This window comes from Ictidomys tridecemlineatus, chromosome 4 (assembly GCF_052094955.1).
Source record: "Ictidomys tridecemlineatus isolate mIctTri1 chromosome 4, mIctTri1.hap1, whole genome shotgun sequence".
Classification (NCBI taxonomy): Eukaryota; Metazoa; Chordata; class Mammalia; order Rodentia; family Sciuridae; genus Ictidomys; species Ictidomys tridecemlineatus.
The window spans coordinates 66,029,125-66,044,817 of record NC_135480.1 but is presented as its reverse complement, the minus strand read 5'-3'; the positions used below and the strand labels follow the sequence as shown (position 1 = coordinate 66,044,817).

Below are 15,693 nucleotides of genomic sequence, written 5' to 3'. Positions count from 1 at the left end.
AATTTACACTATAATACGGTGGAAAATCTGGAAGAAATGGAGACATTTCTAGACCAATGTGATCTGCCAAAATTTAACCAAAAGGATGTAGAAAACCTAAACATACCAAAAACAAGAATGATATTAAAAGCAATATAAAAAAGGTCTTTCAACAAAGAAAAGCCCAGGACCAGATAGATTCTCAGCTGATTCTCCCAGACCTTTAAAGAAGAACTAATGCCAGTACTCCTCAACTCATTCCATGAAATATGAAGGGGTGAAACGCTTTCAAGTTCACTCTATGAATCCAGTATCACCTAACACAAAACTAGATAAGGACACATCCAGGAATGAAAACTACAGACTAATATCACTGATGAATTTAGATGCAAACATTAGTAAATTGTATTCAACAACTTAATAAGATTATATGCCATGACCAACTTTTTTCATTTCAGGGATACAGAGATTGTTTAACATAATACAAATCAATAAATGTAATTCACGCCATAAATAAAATTAAGGACAGAAATCACATTGATCTCAATAGATGCAGAGAAAGCCTGTGAAAAAAATCAGTATCTATTCATGATAAAAACACTGAAAAAACTAGGGATGAAATAAATTACCTCAACATCATGAAGTCTGTATACAGTAAACCCAAAGTCAACATCATAGTGAAAGGGAGAAAACTCAGAGTATTTTATTTAAATTATTAAACAAAACAAGAATATCTACTATTGCCATTCCTATTTAATATAGTACTAGAAAGTCTAACCAAAGCAGTTAGATAAGAGAAGGAAATTAAAAGTATAAAAAAGGGGGGGGGCGTCAAATTATCACTGTTTGCAGATAATATCATCCTATTCTGAGAATATCCAAAAGGCTCCACCAGAAGACTGCTAGAGCTAATAAATTCAACAAAGCAGCAGGATACAAAATCAACATACAAAAATCAATAGCTTTCTTATACATCAGTAATGAATCTGCTGAGAAATCAGGAAAACAATTCCATTCACAATTGCCTCAAAAAGAAAAAAAAAATCCTAGGAATAAATTTAACCAAAGAGTTTGGTTAAATTAAGAGTTTGATTAAATAAGCTTAACCAAACCATAACCAAACCTCCTCTACAATAAAGACTATAGAACACGGAAGAAAGAAATTGAAGAAGACACTAGAAGATAGAATAATCTTCTATGTTCATGGATAGACAAAATTAATATTGTTAAAGTAACAATATTACTAAAAGCAATATACATATTCAGTGCAATCCCCATCAAAATACCAATGGCATTCTTCACAGAACCATAAAAAACAGTTCTAAAATTCATTTGTAAGAATAAAAGATCCAGAAGAGCTAAAGCAATCTGAACAAACAAACAAAAGCAATGCTGGAGTTATCACAATGCCTGACTTCAAATAATGCTACAGAGCTATAGAATAAAAACTGCATGACAGTAGCATAAAAAACAGACACATACACCAGTGGAGAAGTATAAAAGACAGACAAACCACACGGATACAATCATCTGATCCTTGACAAAGCGGTCAAAAACGTATGATGGAGAATAAATAGCCTTTTAAACAAATAGTGCTAGAAAAACTGGCTATCATTATGTAGAAAAATGAGACTAGATTCCTGTCTCTCACCCTGTACAAATCAACTCAAAATGGATCAAAGACCCAAGAATTAGGGCTGGGGTGTGGCTCAGCAGCAAAGCGCTCACCTCGCATGTTCGAGGACCTGGGTTTCAATCCTCAGCATCACATTAAAAAAATTAATTAATTAAATAAAGGTATTGTGTCAAACTACAACTAAAAAATAAAATACTTTTTTAAAGACCTAAGAATTAGACTACACAACTCCTAGAAGAAAACATAAATTCAACATTCCAACATATAGGTACAGACAATGACTTTCTCAGTTGGACTCCTAAAGCTCAGAAAGTACTACCAAGAGTTAATAAATGACATGGCATCCAGTTTAACAGCTTTTACACAACAAATGAAATAATTAAGAACATGAAGAGAACCTACAGAATGGGAGAAATCTTTACTAGTTACTCTCTTAACTGAGGATTCATAAACAGAATATATAAATAATTTAAATAATTTATCACCAAAAAAAAAAAAAAGACCCAATTGGAGCTGGGTATGGTGGCATATGCCTGTAATCCCTGTGGCTCAGGAGGCTGAGATAGGAGGATTGTGAATTCAAAGGCAGCCCCAGCAAAGATGCTAAGCAACTTAGTGAGACCCTTTCTAAAAAATATAAAATAGGACTGGGGATATGGTTCAGTGGTTGAGTACCCCTGAGTTCAATCCCCAGTACCAAAAGAAAAGAAAAGAAAAAGAAAGAAAAGAAAAGACCCAATTAATAAATGGGCAAATGAACAAAACAGACACTTCTTTTTTAAAATTTTTTTTTTAGTTGTAGGTAGACACAATACCATTATCTTATTTTATTTATTTTTATGTGGTACTGAGGATCAAACCCAGTGCTTCTCATGTGCTAGGTGAGTACTCTACTGCTGAGCCACAACCCCAGCCCAACAGACACTTCTCAAAAGAAGAAGTATATACAAGAGCCAACAAACAAATGAAGAAAAAAGTTCAACATCTTTAGCAATTAAGTAAATGCAAATGAAAAAAATACACAGATTTCATATCGCTCCAGTAAGAATGTCAGTTTTCAAGAATACAAACAATATTAAATGCTGGAGAAGATGTTGAGGGAAAAATAACACTGTTGGTGGGTTTGTAAACTAAGAAGCACTATGGAAATCAGTATGGAGGTGCCTCAAAAGATTAGAAATGAAATCATCATATGACCCAGTTATACCACTTCTTGATATTTATCCTAAAGAATTAAAGTCATCATACTATAGTAATATATGTACACTTATGTTTGTAACAGCACAATTCACAAAACCAAATTATGGAATCAGCCTAGGTGTCCTTCAACAGATGAGTAAAGAAAATGTGGTATCTATACACAATGGAGTTTTATGCAGCCATAAAGAAGAATGAAATTATGTCATTTGCAGGAAACTGGATTGAACTTGGAAGCATTATGTTAAGCAAAATAAGCTAAACTCAGAAAGTGGGAAACTAGAGAGGAAAAAAAAAAAACCAAAGGTGAGGGGTGGGAATATCATGAAAATCAAAGGGAGACTAGTAGAGTAAAAGAAGGGGACCCAGTGGAAGGAGGAGGAGAGGGAAAGGGAAATATTGGGGTATCGTATTAACCAAATTATATTGTTAAACTGTGCGCAGGTATGCATATGTCACAACAGGTCCCACTATGGTGTAATTATAATACACCAATTAAAAATATGTGGAAAAAGATGTGTTGGTGAAAGGATGATCTTACAGATCACTGAACAGAACAGTGAACCCAGGAAAATGCATATGTACAGGTGCTATTCCACTTAGGATGGGATTATGTCCCCTTAAATCCATGAGTTAAAAATACCCTAAGATAAAAATGCATTCAATATACCTGAATTTCTAAATAGTTTAGCAACATACAGTGTAGAGTGTTGGTTGTTCACCTTTGTGATCATGTGGCATGCTAGAAACTGCCCTGCATTACAAGAAAGTGTCCTGAGCATATAGCTAGCCCAGGAAAAGATTAAATTCAAAGCATGGCTCTACTGGATGTGTATCACTTTTGTACCATCATAAGTTAAATTGCCATAGTCTGAAAGTATGATTCTATGTATGATTTCACATACATAGAATGGAGAAAGGAAAACTTTTTCCACCAATGATGCTGAAACAGATATCAATATAGGAATGATCTTTAAAAGAACCTCAACCCTTAAATTGTATCTCGTCACTCAACATTAATTCAAATATATTAGAGACCCAAAAGTAAAATGTGATAATACTATTACTGTTTTAGAAGAAAAGATCTCTGTGATCTGGGAAAAACAAAGATTTTTATATAAGACACCAAAGAGAAAAAATTACAAAGTAGTATTAGCAATTTTAAAACTTCTGCTCTTCAAAAGGCCCCATTAAGAAAACAAAATGGGGGTGCTGGGGATATAACTCAGTTGGTAGAGTGCTTGCTTTGCATGCACAAGACCCTGGGTTCAATCCCTAGGACCATTAAGAGAGAGAGAACACAAAATGAGCCAGGCGCACCAGTGCATGCCTGTAATCCCAGTGGCTCAGGAGGCTGAGGCAGGAGGATCACGAGTTCAAAGCCAGCTTCAGCAAAAGTGAGGTGCTAAACAACTCAGTGATACCCTGTCTCTAAATAAAATACAAAATAGGGCTGGGGGGATGTGGCTTAGTGGCCAAGGGCCCCTGAGTTCAATCCATGGTATCCCCTGCCAAGAAAAAGAAAACAAAATGGTGTGTGACTTGGGAGGTAGGAGGATCTCGAGTTCGAGGCCAGCCTTAGCAACAGTGAGATCCTGTCTCAGATTTTTTTTAAATTTTTTTTAAGATCTGGGAATGTAGCTCAGTAATAAAATATTCCTGGATTCATTCTCTAGTACCAAAGAAAGAAAACAAAATGATAAGTCACAAGATTTGAGAAAATATTCAGAACCCAAATATCTGGCAAAGGATTTGTTTGTAAGTACATAAAGAACTCTTACAACTCAAGAAGAAGAAGACAAAAATATTTGAATAGATACTTTTAAAAAAGATATAGGAATGGCCAATAAGCATGTGAATAGATGCTCAGTCATCTTGGAAATGCAAATTAAAACCTCAGAGAGATTCTGCTTAAGCACCCTTGAAATGGCAATGGCTCAGATAAAGGTAAGTATGCAGGTAGGTTTTACTCTTATACTGCCTCCAACAGCCACATCACATACTAGATTCCAGGAAAAAAAAGGAATCTTTAAAACATACATACTTTTACATTACTTACCTCATATGATCTCCAAAGTAACCTAAAATTGCTTTTAAGTAGGGCCTGAAGAGAGAGCATCAGCTCATCCATCCGTGACTAGCATTAACTAGACATAGATCTGTCTGGCTGGATTGCTGTAGTGAAAGAGTACTGAGGCTAGAAATAACAGCCTTCTACCTCTTCCTTTTGCACTTATGTGTGGTCCTGATATAAGGCTATAATAAGCATCTCAAAGATAAAACAATGAATTACTTCTCATTACTTTTACTGTAATAGCCACTATTCTTCCTTCAAGTACTGAATAATATGTATTCCTGCTAAAATAACTCCAGTTTTCAAAATCCAGGTCTTCTACTGAGCTAAAATAAGTAGCTATTCAGAAAAGTATCTATTTGCCAAAGGAAATAGTTGTGAACTGGAAATGTCGAGACAGAATTCTTTTTTTCTTGAAAACAAATTAGTTGCACTGGATTTATTTTCGCCCTCTAGCCTTTGGGACCTTAATCCAGATTCTAGCTAGTATGGGTCTTCTTATTTCAAGGAGGTCATTAAACCTGTTTGGGGTGATACATTGAGACAGCTCACATACCTTGAAAAGACATAATTCTAGTGAAGATAGGTTGAAAGGAAATTTAAAGCGATGAGATTCCAACATCATTGACCCTGCAATAGTATTCTATAGAAAGATGCCAGGTGGGACTGCAAATTGGTGCAGCCAGTATGGAAAGCAGAATGGAGATTCCTTGGAATGGAATCACCATTTGACCCAGCTATCCCTCTCTTCAGACTATACCCAAAGAACTTAAAAACAGCATATTACAGGGACATAGCCACATCGATGTTTATAGCAGCACAATCCACAATAGTTAAACTGTGGAGCCAACCTAGATGCCCTTCAGTGGATGAATGGCTAATAAAAATGTGGCATATATACACATGGAATTTTACTCAGCAATAAAAGAGAATAAAATCTTGGCATTTGCAGATAAATGGATGGTGTTGGAGAAGATAATGCTAAGTGAAGTTAGCCAATCACCAAAAAACAAATGCCAAATGTTTTCTCTGATATAAGGAGGCTGACTCATAGTGGGGTAGGAAGGAGGAGCATGGGAGGAATAGATGAATTCTAGATAGGGAAGAGGGGTGGGAGGGAAAGGGAGGAGGTAGGGGATTAGCAAGGATGGTGGAATGTGATGGACATCATTATCCAAAGTACATGTATAAAGACTCGAATTGGGTGTCAACCTACTTTATATACAAACAGAGATATGAAAAATTGTGGTATAGATGTGTAATAAGAATTGTAATGCAAAAAAAACCAAAGTACATGTATAAAGACATGAATTGGCATGAACATACTTTAAATACAAAGATATGAAAAATTGTGCTCTTAAAAAGAAGTGTTCCTGCCATATAATAAAATAAATAAAGGACAAACAACTTCCCAGGGCAGAGTAAATATATTTTATGTATTCAATATCATTGAGAATTTCTAACCCATATTCTTTACTAGTGTAAAAATAATATGGCAATAAATGTTCCTGTGCATTTAAAAAAAGAAAGAAAGAAAGATGACAGGTGGAATCAGAAATGTGAGTGAAGTCGAGTGCAGTAGCACATGTCTGTAATCCCAGTGGCTTGGGAGGCTGAAGCAGGAGGATCATGAGTTCAAAGACAGCAACTTAGTAAGGCCCTAAGCAACTCAGCAAGACCCTGTTTCTAAACAAAATACAAAAAAGGGTTGGGGATGTGGTTCAGTGGTTGAGCATCCCTGAGTTCAATCCCCAGTACCAAAGAAGGGAGGGGGGGGAGAGAGGGAGGGAGGGAGGAGAGAACTTATCCCTCATTTCCAAGGCTTCCCTGACTCATTCATCCAGTAGCTTTGATTGGCCAAAGGCAGAACATGCAACTTTAGTTTCCTTTAGTTTCACATATGCAGTGTTGCTCTGTAACCATAGAAAGAAAGTGGGCTCCAAGTTGTAGCCAGAAGGACTTATGTACAAAGATCATCTCATTTTTTCCCCCAGTGCTGGGGCTGGAACTGGATGTTTCCTAGCTCATGTTAGCCACTCTCCAATCCTATCTCATCTCTTACAAGATTGTGACACAGAGGTTTTTTTCTTTTCCTCATGGGAAAGACCTATTTGGGATGGGTCCAATGCAGGAGGATGGTCCAAATGACCTCTTAAGATTGCCATAGGATCCCAGGCATAGCTTAGTGTTAAAGTACTCCCTAGCATGCACAAGGCCCTGGGTTCCGTCCCCAGCACCACAAACACGCACACACACCAAAAGTGACAGTCACAGAACTCTAGATGGTGGTTTATCTACTTCTAAGCATTTATATATCAAGTTTCCCTTAAGTCAGAAACATACCCATTAACAAATCAAACTGGGATCTTTGTCATTAAGGTATTAAGAGGGTACCTAGGGGGCTGGGGTTGTGTCTCAGTGGCAGAGCACTTGCCTAGCATGTGTGAAGCCCTTGGTTCGATCCTCAGCACCACATAAAAATAAATAAGTAAAATAAGGTTATTGTGTATAACTAAAAAATAAGTATTAAAAAAAGAGGGTACCTAGGTGGGTAGAAAAGGGCAAAATCATGGTGTAGTATGGGACATACAATATTTGAAAATGTGCTGAATAACAAGTGTGAAATGAAGTGGCTAGAAAAACTAGGAACCCATTTCTGAAAACCAAGGAAGAGTTTTGAGTTGATATTAAAGCCAAAGCATGAGCAAGAGATGATGCAGTCACCCCCACTCACCAGAAGCCTCTGGAGCAGCCAGCAGCAGGCAGGAAAGATGTGTTGAGCTGCTGCCTGCACAAGGTATTTTCTCCCAAACTTCTTTTTGCCTCCAGGGAGCTCCTTGCCACACCGGAGTTATCTTCCAGCACCAACTCTGTCATTTGCTGTTTTCCTCATCTGACAATGTAAGGGTAATTAACACACGTCTCTCAGAACTGTTAGAGGATTTAGGATGATGTCCCAAGTGATGTGCCTGGCACAAGATCTTGTTTATTTTATGATACTTCTGCCAGCCAGGTGCCCTGAAGAAAAGCCTCTCTCCAGACCCACTTGTCCAGGGATCAGTCCCACAGAGGTCATGGAAACAGACATCATTTAAGGTTTATGTGAAAGTAGGAAAGTAGGGCTTCTAAGTACTGGTTGTCTTTTTTCTCTTTTTCTTTTTTGGTAGCGCTAACAAGCAGAGCCTCTTGTTCTCTGCACTGAGCTACATCCCCAGCTATCCTTGTTGCTTCTCTTTGTGAAGCAACAAAGTGTGAATAGGAGGTCCAAGACCTGGGGCTAGAATATGTTCTCCTGCCATCTAATTATGTAACTTTGGGGCAGGTTTGTTTCCCTCATTCAACTTGTCTTACGTGACTATTGAAATAATCATCAGTCCCCTCAACCTGCATCAGTATTGTCTGTCGTCTGCAAGGCCCTGTGCCAGGATTCAGGATGTGACCCTTTGCCATCTAGAACACGTGGTCTGGCAGAAGTGGAAAGGCACTGGCAAAAATAATGAACACAAGGCAGAGAAAGGTGAGTGTTAGGACAGAAGCATAGGAAGCTGGCACGTAGAGAAAGAGGGGGTTGAAGTGAAAAGGAGAACTGGGGAATCTCTCATGCCTTTGTGAAATGGAAGGCCTCTTTTGGACTTTGTCTAAGATTTGATCCATCAGGAAACATTCCAGAGAGAGGTGAGTAATTCAGCCCAGGGCTGGAAGTTGGACTACATGGGATGTGTTTGGGGGTGCGTGGGTAGTTCTGTGAACTAGAGAGGAGGCTGCTGGGACCCAGGAAGCTAGACCCAAGTTTGTTCAAAAGAGGAGAGATTAATCTTCTGGTCCAAAGGATTTAGCCAAGCTCAGGAAAAAGGATGGCAAGGAATGTAGCAGCACTCTTCTTGCATTCATTTGTTTGCATATACATTCACTTGCTTCTTTGTTTGATAAGCAGTATTTACTATGTGACAAAACACTAATCTGGATGCTAAGGAGAGAAAAATTTGTAAGACACAGTTTCTTTCCTCAAGAATGTTTGTATAATGGAGGAGACAAGTAGCAATGGTACATAATACAGATAACTGTTGCATCCAGCTCCCAGAACAGCTTTTAGTGAGTGATTATGCTCAGAGGGAGAGGATGGATATAAGAAAACACTTTAAAAGATGTGCCTCTGAGGAGGCTAGGATTATAGCTCAGTGATAGAGTGCTTGCCTCACACATGTGAGGCCCGGGGTTTGATCTTCAGCACCACATTTAAAAAAGAATAAACAAAGTTATTTTAAAAAAGAGAGAGAGAGATGTGCCCCTGAGCTGAATTTGAGGGATTTGAAACTTGCCAGATTGAAGTAAGGAGCCATCCAGAGTTAGCAAATGATACAACAAAGCCCAGATGCTGGACAAAGTGGGGCCTGCTGGGAACATTGCAGAGTTTGAGTTTAGTACATGCTAGATTAGGAAAGGGAACTAGGGAGAAAAGATTGGAGAAAGGAGTTGGAATACACCTAGGCATTTGAGCCTAGTCCTAAGGCATTGAGATAGTACTGAAGATGTTTGAGGAAGTTGGGAAAGTAAATATCAGTAGGATACAGAGGATCACAGAGGTCCTGGGAAGAGGGAAGGAGACTAATTACTGGTCTTCTCATTAATCCAGAAAAAAAAATCAGAATTGAATCTGGATTCAGGACCCATTGGGTCAGTGAAAAGTCTGAATGTGAGTAACTCCTTGGTTTCTGACTTCCAAGAGAGGAATCAGGAGATTTCAGTATGAAGATGAGTCCATTCTTGAGTATGTTTGAAGTTACTCAGGACACCTGTGATGCTCTCCCCACCCCCCACCCCACCCACATTCCCACCTTCACATCCTTCAGACACTTCCTATTTCCCGAAGCCCTGGCCAGGTCCCTCCACTGTCCCTCTCAGCCTTACCTTTTTTGATTTTTTGGTTTGGTTGGTTGGTTTGGGGTTTTATGTTTGGATGGTTGGGTTTTTTGTTTTACTTTGTTTAGTTTGTACTGTGCTGGGTATTGGACCCAGGAACTCATGCATGTTAGGCAAGCGCTCTATCACTGAGCTATACTCCCAGTTTTTAATTTTTTTTAAACTTGACAGATACCACTGTGATTTTATTGTGCACAGTGATGTCTTGATGTGTACATTGTTGAATGGTTAAATATAGCTAATTAGCAAGTGCATTACCTCAGCTCTCATTTGTGTTGCAGCTGCATAACATCCAGGCTATTTTTCAGAAATACAGTATGTCATCATTAACTCCAGTCATGATGTGATTATGTATCCTTTAACCAAGATCTCCCCTCCCCTTCCCAGCCTCTGGTAACTACCATACTTTCTATGAGATCAACTCTGAGATTCCACATGAGTGAGATCATGCTGTTTGTCTCTTACCTTTTAACAGGCTTCCTCCAGCCTGTGCAGATCAGATTCTTGCCAGATTGTGTTAGGCTTCTTTATGTCTCCAACTGGAGCACCTTTTCCTTTTCTTGCTATCCCTCATTCCAGACTCCCTCAGGTGTCAGCCTTCCCTGACCTTCTCTACCACCACCACCACCAGGGAGGGCCAGTACAAATCTGTTAACAGACCTATACCCATCCTCACACAATTGTAATGATTTTCAGGTATGTCTCCTCTCCAACTATGACACACACACCCCACCACACCCCAAAGGCAAGTGGCATCTCTTTACTCATTGTACCTGGCCTAGACATAAAGTAGGACATCAATAAATGTTTCTTAAATGAACAAATCTAAGTGGGGACATCCAACAAAGTTGCAAATCTCAAAAGACAAAAAGCACCAGAGACAAATGTGAACACCATAAACAACTCCCCCATCCTCTTGCCCAAGCACTACATTGTGTAAAGACTAGATGTTCGATTATCTAGGCCCATTGCTATTGGCTTAGTTGTGTGTGGAGCAGATTAGAAAGGGAGAAGGAACACAGAGGCCTAGGGGAGAGGGCAGGTGAAATGCAACTCCCAGCCTTGAAGTGCCAAAGGAAGCCTAGCCTAGGCTCCTTTCCCCTTTCCAACCATTCGGGCCCTAATCTCTATCACCACCTGGTGGCCACACCTATGAATAACAAGTTCCCCGGGCTATAGGCAGAGAGGATCTGTGGATTGGCCTCTGAGGGTTCTGACACTTCCTGGGAATAGCCACAAATCTGTATAGCTATGAGAGTCACTTGTTCTGAGAAGCTCCAAGAAATCACTATCACATTCTTAAAGATACTTCCGACCTCCAAAGGCTGAGGATCACTCCTATAAAGGATTCATTCTTTTCTGCCCTCTTTAATGAAGTCCTCTGAATAATTATAATAAAAAAGAAGCAGACCTGGATCCCTTCTGCTCAGAACCTCAGCCTCCAGTTTCCCAAAGAATTTACACAGAACAGAGAATCCAGCTTGAAAACCATTCTTGTACAGCCAAAGGCTTAGAGAGCCTCAGAGCCAAATGGCCCCTTAAAAATCATTGAGACCTACTAGGTCACACCTGGGAGGGATGTGATGATACTCACAGAGCAGAGAGCAGATAAGTACAGTAACAGAACTTGATGCAAATGGCCCTCTTTTACCACTCTTCACTTTATTGCTTGCCTTATTTCCCACAACTGAAATTTTTTAGGGGGGTTGTCACTCAGTGGTAGAGCACTTACTTTGCAGGTGCAAGGCCCTGGGTTTGATCCTCAGCACCACATAAAAATAAATAAACAAATAAAAATATTGTGTACATCTACAACTAAAAAAAATTAATAAAGAAGCAGCTTTCATATCCTAAATGTTCCCAAGAAATCACTTTTCCTATATATTCTTAGTTTCTAGAACAAACTATAATACATAAAAAATGTATTACTTACATTTAAATAAGTTTTTTAGAATTTCTTTTTTGGGGGAGGGGGGGTTGCTGGGGGTGTTGCATGCAAGGCAAGCACTCTATCAACTGAGCTATATCCCCAGCCCTTAAATAAGTTCTTTATACATAACTTACATCAATATACATAAGCTGGCTTATTTTATGAGGGGAAAACAGACTCAGATTAAGTGATGTGCACCAATTTAACAATCCTTTCCATTATCTCACAGCCTTTGTACTCAAATGTGTGTATTCTGTGGTGCTCAAAACACTGACCAGTAGTCAGTGTAACTAACTTGTTATACCTGTTTCAGTGGTGAGCCTAAGACTGACCCCTGCTGACGACAGCCATTTGGAGACGGGGAGGGATAAAGGAACATTGACTGAATATCTGTATACTGGAGTATATATACTGGAGTCTATTGCAAACAACCTTCAAAGTATGTTTTTAATCAACATTTTGCAGATGCCTAAATTGGAGTTCCAAAAAGAAAGTGCCTTGCTCAAGGTCACACAGCTAGCACATAGTGGTAGATCCTTGGTAAACCTTGGGTCTTCCTGACTCCTCCACCTGTTTGTTCCACTCCAGCTGGCTGCATGGGGTTTGGGCCATCCAGCTTGCCTCCCCAGATCTCCTCTCAACCCTGACCCTTTCTTTCTTTCTCTTTAGGAGTGCCAGCTTCTCTCAGGGCACCAGGCAAAAGAGCGACACAGCCGTACAAAAACTGGCCCAGGGCAACGGACACTGTGTCAATGGGGTCAGTGGTCAAGTCCATGGCTTCTATAGCCTTCCCAAGCCAAGCCGGCACAATACAGAATTTAGAGACAGTACGTATGACCTTCCCCGGAGCCTGGCCTCCCATGGCCACACCAAGGGCAGCCTCACAGGGTCTGAGACAGATAATGAAGATGTGTACACCTTCAAGATGCCCAGCAACACCCTGTGCCGGGAGTTTGGGGATCTCCTGGTGGACAATATGGACGTTCCAACTACTCCACTCTCAGCCTACCAGATCCCTAAGACATTCACGTTGGACAAGAACCACAATGCCATGGCAGTGGCTGCTCCTGGAGACTCAGCCATAGCTCCCCCACCCCGGCCACCCAAGCCAAGTCAGGCAGAAACACCTCGATGGGGCAGCCCTCAGCAGAGGCCTCCAATCAGTGAAAGTAGCAGATCTGTCGCTGCCACCATCCCCAGGCGCAATACCCTCCCTGCAATGGACAACAGCCGACTCCATCGAGGTCAGTATACACCCTGGCTGAGACCCAGAGGGAAAGGCAGGTAGCGCTCAAGGGTTCTCGAATTTTGCTAGCCCTTAGTCCTCCACAAACAAGTAGCTTGAGGATCACCCAGGTCACCAATATTCACAAGTTCAGGCATCTTCTAGCCTATCCCCTTACCAGTTGGTCTTGCAGCTATGAGTATGAGTGAGAAAAGTGTCGCAAATCCTGCCTCTGAGAAGTCAGTGTTCTGCTAAGGGATACAAGATATTCTTGGTCAACCACAATACAACATATTATGGGTTTGGAAATCCACATCATAGTATTTTAGTCACTTAAAAGTCAAACCAAAGATTTTTAAAAATAAGTTTAGAAAACCAGCTCAAGCTTTGAGCCAAACGTATGAGGACTAACAGACTAATAAAACAAAATGAGGTCATCAGACTGTTTTGTAAGCTACAACTAGAAGCTCTTTGGTTGAAGTCTGAACTTCTATTTGAAGTACCTCAATTCTATTGTCATTTGTTTACTGAGTGTATTCCAACTATACATATAACTTTTTCTGATTAACAACAACAACAACAAAAAGAACAACATTGATTCCTCTCAGTTTGTATCTTGCTTTACAGCTTGCAAAGCCTTTTCTTGTCTACCCTGTCATTTTAGGCCATGCAGAGTTTGGTAGGACAGAGCTTCATTGTCTCCTTGCACACAAGGCCAGTGGTAGTTAAGAGACTTACTCAGAGTTGCAGCGTCATCAAGGGCAGAGATAAGCCTCTGACCCCGGGGTCCTGGTTTCTTTAGAACTCGTTGCAGTCATTCCATCAATCAAAAATTTGAGTAGTCACCCTGTGCTTGGAACTGAGTTAAGACATAAAACATGCCTCTGCCCTTGAGAGCTCACATCTGGCTGGGGGGGGGATGTATAAATTAGTGCAAGAATTGTTACATACTATTCAAAGAGGTGGTATCTGGGGTGAGTAGGACAGGTGGTAAGTGCTAGGGGAGGCTAAGGAGAGGTGAGGTTAAGAAGTCAAGGAGGACTCTTCACAGATGCCAACACTGGAACTAGATCCCCGGGGCCTGGGAGGAACACAGTGTTTAAGTAACCCCTTAATATACTGATTTTTAAGACCTTACAGTGATGCAGCCACATCAATGGTTGTAGCAGCTTAATTCACAATGGCTAGGCTATGGAACCAACCTAAGTGCCCTTCAACAGATGAACAGATAAAGAAAATGTGGTATATATATACACAATGGAATATTACTCAGCCATAAAAAAGAATGCCTATGACTTTTGCCAGTAAACAGATGGATCTGGAGTCTATAATGCAAGTACAATGAGCCAATCCCCCAAATCCAAAAATCCAAAAGTTGAATGTTCTCTCTGTTATACAGATGCTATCACACAATAGGGTGGGGAGTAGAAGTTCAGTGGATAGACCAAGGGGAATAAAGGGAAGGGAGGGAGAATGGGATGGGAAAGACAGTAGAATGAATCAGACATAACTTTCCTATGTTCATATATGAATACACAACCAGTGAAACTCGTCATGTACAACCACAAGAATGGGATCTAATTAGAATAAGTCGCACTCCATGTATGTATAATGTCAAAATGCACTCTGCCCTCATGTATATCTAAAAAGAACCCAAAAAAGTAACAAGATAACACTGGGCTGAGAGCTGTACCTTCAGAAGTATCAGGAAACTGAGCCACACCGGAGGGGATGGGGAAGAGTCAGCACATGGGTCAGCAAGAGACATATGATCTTCCTTCTGTCACAGCTTCCTCCTGTGAGACCTACGAGTACCCCCCACGTGGTGGAGAGAATGCAGGCCGGTCTGCTGAGTCCATGAGTGAGGGAGTCAGTCCTTTCCTGGTGAGTGGGGTTTGACCAGGGTTCCTCGGGCCAGCTAGGGTAAGGAAAAGGTCACATGGCAAGGTACCACAAGCACAGCTCCAAAAGAGTGGTGGTATCTCCTTCTTGGGACCCTGCCTGGGTTCTTGCCTCGGTTCAGAACCCTAGGTTGAGCTTTTAGACAAGTAAAACACAGGTACCCTTGTTTGAAGGGAGTGTGAGTCCTCAGGTAGGCTGGATTATAAGTCTCAAAGCCCTATGGAGGGGGTCTAGAATGCAGCAGACCCAGGCTCAGGGGTAGTGGGTCTTCTGCACAGCAACCTTAGCCACCAGTTCTCACATAGAAGACAGACCCTGAAAAGTAAGACTCTGAGCAGGACTGGACTCAGAGTCAGTCCAGCCAGAAAAATTGCAGCTTGAACACAGGATCCCAGGATGCCCTCTAGAAGGGACAGATCACCATTGTCCAAGGTGCAGGTAAGTACACCTGGGCCTGATTTTGAGCCAGCTGGAAAGACAGTGGAAGTTACCAAGGCTGTGGTAGCTCGGGTATGTGACAAGGCGGACGATGCAGGAGTTGGAGAATGGCTGCAGCCCAGGCTACTGCACTGTGCAGGGGTGAGGCAGCTCTGCTTGATCCTGGATGTTACTTAGGTATCTGAGGTAAGCTGTGCTTCCCCCACTGCAAGCTGCATGGGGGCACAGCTGGCCCCAGATCTCAGCTCCCAGGGCCAATACTCCTTACACGCTGTTGTCACAATCAGGATCTAGAGGCCAATGCCACCCCATCACCACCTGGTGGTCCTGAACCAAACCTATGCACTTCACAGCCCGTAGTGCCCTCTGCCTTGGCCAGGCATCCAGAAATC

The 15,693-nt window shown here is 40.9% G+C and overlaps 1 protein-coding gene across 3 annotated transcripts in view; it reads left to right on the top strand.

Annotated features, from left to right (window-relative positions):
- The window catches only part of Gab2 (GRB2 associated binding protein 2), a 181,411-nt gene that overhangs the window by 157,633 nt on the left and 8,085 nt on the right, over nt 1-15,693 (top strand). For all 3 annotated transcript variants that reach the window (XM_078046743.1, XM_078046742.1, XM_040284997.2), the window contains 2 exons: nt 12,406-12,980; nt 14,751-14,845. In XM_078046743.1, coding sequence (XP_077902869.1) covers nt 12,406-12,980; nt 14,751-14,845 — 670 coding nt within the window. The remainder of the gene's footprint in view (nt 1-12,405; nt 12,981-14,750; nt 14,846-15,693) is intronic.